Here is a 2,512-nt window from a genome sequence, read left to right on the forward strand (position 1 = left end):
AACAGCTTCATTGGTACCCTTGGCTTGAGCATCTCAGCAGCCATGCTTCCATCTTCTCACATGTGCATCTCTTTAAAAAGCAGTTATATGAAAACCTTGGCTGTTTGCTGATGGTACAAATCTCCTACCCTCACCACAAATGAAAGGCAAGGGTGTTTCTTTTAAAAGATTTTTAAACTCCAAACAGACCCCAAATCCTGCCAAAGCCTGTTTTGGAGAGGAGCACGTTAATGGTGTGTTTATACTTTTAGTAAAATCAGCTTCAGGAGCTCCAGGCATTTGGAGCCAGCGCCGTTTCTCAAGGCAACTTACAGAGTTGCACTGTGCCAAGTGTTCCTGCTGCGTGTGCTGACGTGGACACCCACCTACCACACCAGCTCCTGCTGGGCTACCAGCAGCAGCACCCATGGGGCTGGGTGGGATGGCAGCCCAGCAGGACCCCCACCCCAGGTAGAGCTGCTGGTGAAGGGATGGGAAGCTCCTCTGTCCAGCCCACCTCCCCCAACGCCTTTGTTTCTCCTTCCCCTTCCAGGAGGTTCCCCTTCATCCCAACACATCAGTTTTTTTAAGGTCCATTCTCTTCTTTCCTTGGGGGTTGACCACGGGCATCTCGGTTTGGATGAAGACAGTCTTTTTGCCCAGAATTTTTGCTGCCTTTCATCAATAATTCCATGTAGCAGGCTGAGATGGCTGGGTTCACCCTGTACATCTCCAGGGACAGTGTGGCTTTAGGGGCAGTGTGATGTGGGACTGGAGGAAGGGGCCAGCATCTCCCGGCGTCACTGGCTGGTGGCACTCAGGCAGCCCCTTCCATCTCCCATGCCTGTCAGGGCTGGGCTGTGAACCAGGCCAAGACAAATGACCCAGTTTCAGCCTTGTTTGAGTGGTCTGCATCCACTTCTGAGCAGGATCACCCCTTTGTCAAGGCCATCTCTGTTCACAACGTTGGTGCCCATCAGTAAGATGTTGTGGGACTCACGTGGACTCCATGGGGCTGAAGCTGGAGTGTAAATTGCTGTTTTCTCTCTCCCAGATTTCATCTTCCAGAAGGAGCTGTTTGCTGCCAGAGACACAGGTGAGCTGTGCGAGCCATGGCACGAGCTTTGTGGGGTGCTCTGCCTATGGGTAACCCCTCTTGGGGTGGCCAGCGGGACATGCCTGGGGCACACCATAAACCTTCTCTCATCTGCCCCAGGGCACTGATCCTGCTGGAGATGATCCCTGGCCTTGCAGAGAAGGGACAACCACATCTTAGCCTAAGGGCTGTCCCCAGCCCTGTCCCTGCTCCTCTCCCTCCATACCCCTGTGTCTCCTCCGTTGCTAATGAGGACACAAAAAGTGCCTTCAGAGAGGTCCTGGGGTGAAGGCTGCAATGGCAGAAGGAGATTTTTGAGCATTAACCAAGAGCAGTGCTGGCCTGGGAAACCAAGAAGGCAGCAGACACTGTCCCCAGGGCTGCCACGGGGTCTTGCAGGGCTCAGCCTGCAGGGACATGTCACTTCTGCAGCTCATCAGTGTTGGTGGTACAAGAGGACAGCTTGGGTATGGTGTTGGGGGTTGCTCCTCAACCTTCACCCTCCCTGCTCCCCTGCTGCAGCCATGGGGTCCTCACACACAGCTCGGGAAAAGACCAGGGTGCAGCAAGAGGAGGAGGTGGGAAGAGAGGGAGAGGAAGGAGGAGAAGGGATGTGGTGAAGCTACAGCAGCTCATGGCTGTGGTGCTGCAGCTGGACAGACATGGGGCCATCAGGGATAATATTGTCCCATTCTGTCCCTGCTCCCCTTGCAGACCCCATGCACAACCTCTCTGCTCAGCACTGGCAGGCGAAGATGGCCAACCTGACCTATGACAACTTCACTCTGGGCAACCGCTCCGAGGTGGCCATCCAGCCTCCCAACAACTACAAGACGGTGGAGCTGGTTTTCATTGCCACGGTCACTGGCTCGCTCAGCCTCGTCACCGTGGTGGGGAACATCCTGGTGATGCTGTCCATCAAGGTGAACCGCCAGCTCCAGACTGTCAACAACTACTTCCTCTTCAGCCTGGCCTGCGCGGACCTCATCATTGGGGTCTTCTCCATGAACCTCTACACGGTCTACATCATCAAAGGCTACTGGCCACTGGGGGCTGTGGTGTGTGACCTGTGGCTGGCCTTGGACTATGTGGTGAGCAATGCCTCTGTCATGAACTTACTCATCATCAGCTTTGACCGCTACTTCTGTGTCACCAAGCCCCTGACGTACCCGGCCAGGAGGACCACCAAGATGGCGGGGCTAATGATCGCGGCTGCGTGGATATTGTCCTTCATTCTCTGGGCCCCTGCCATCTTATTCTGGCAGTTCATTGTGGGCAAGAGGACAGTCCCTGAGAGGGAATGCTACATCCAGTTCCTCTCCAACCCAGCGGTGACCTTCGGCACGGCCATCGCTGCTTTCTACTTGCCCGTGGTCATCATGACAGTGCTGTACATCCACATCTCCCTGGCCAGCAGGAGCAGGGTGAGGAGGCACA

The 2,512-nt window shown here is 55.2% G+C and overlaps 1 protein-coding gene across 1 annotated transcript in view; it reads left to right on the plus strand.

Moving 5' to 3' along the window:
- The first annotated feature begins 1,032 nt into the window (after nucleotides 1–1,032).
- LOC104528911 (muscarinic acetylcholine receptor M4) overlaps nucleotides 1,033–2,512 on the plus strand; it is a 2,248-nt gene continuing 768 nt past the window's right edge. Inside the window, 2 exon segments of the mRNA XM_010173067.2 lie at nucleotides 1,033–1,075; nucleotides 1,790–2,511. Of these exon segments, the coding sequence (XP_010171369.1) occupies nucleotides 1,795–2,511 (717 nt within the window). The 5' untranslated portion in view covers nucleotides 1,033–1,075; nucleotides 1,790–1,794.

The sequence above is a fragment of the Antrostomus carolinensis genome, unplaced genomic scaffold (genome assembly GCF_000700745.2).
Source record: "Antrostomus carolinensis isolate BGI_N321 unplaced genomic scaffold, ASM70074v2 scaffold10538, whole genome shotgun sequence".
NCBI lineage: Eukaryota > Metazoa > Chordata > Aves > Caprimulgiformes > Caprimulgidae > Antrostomus > Antrostomus carolinensis.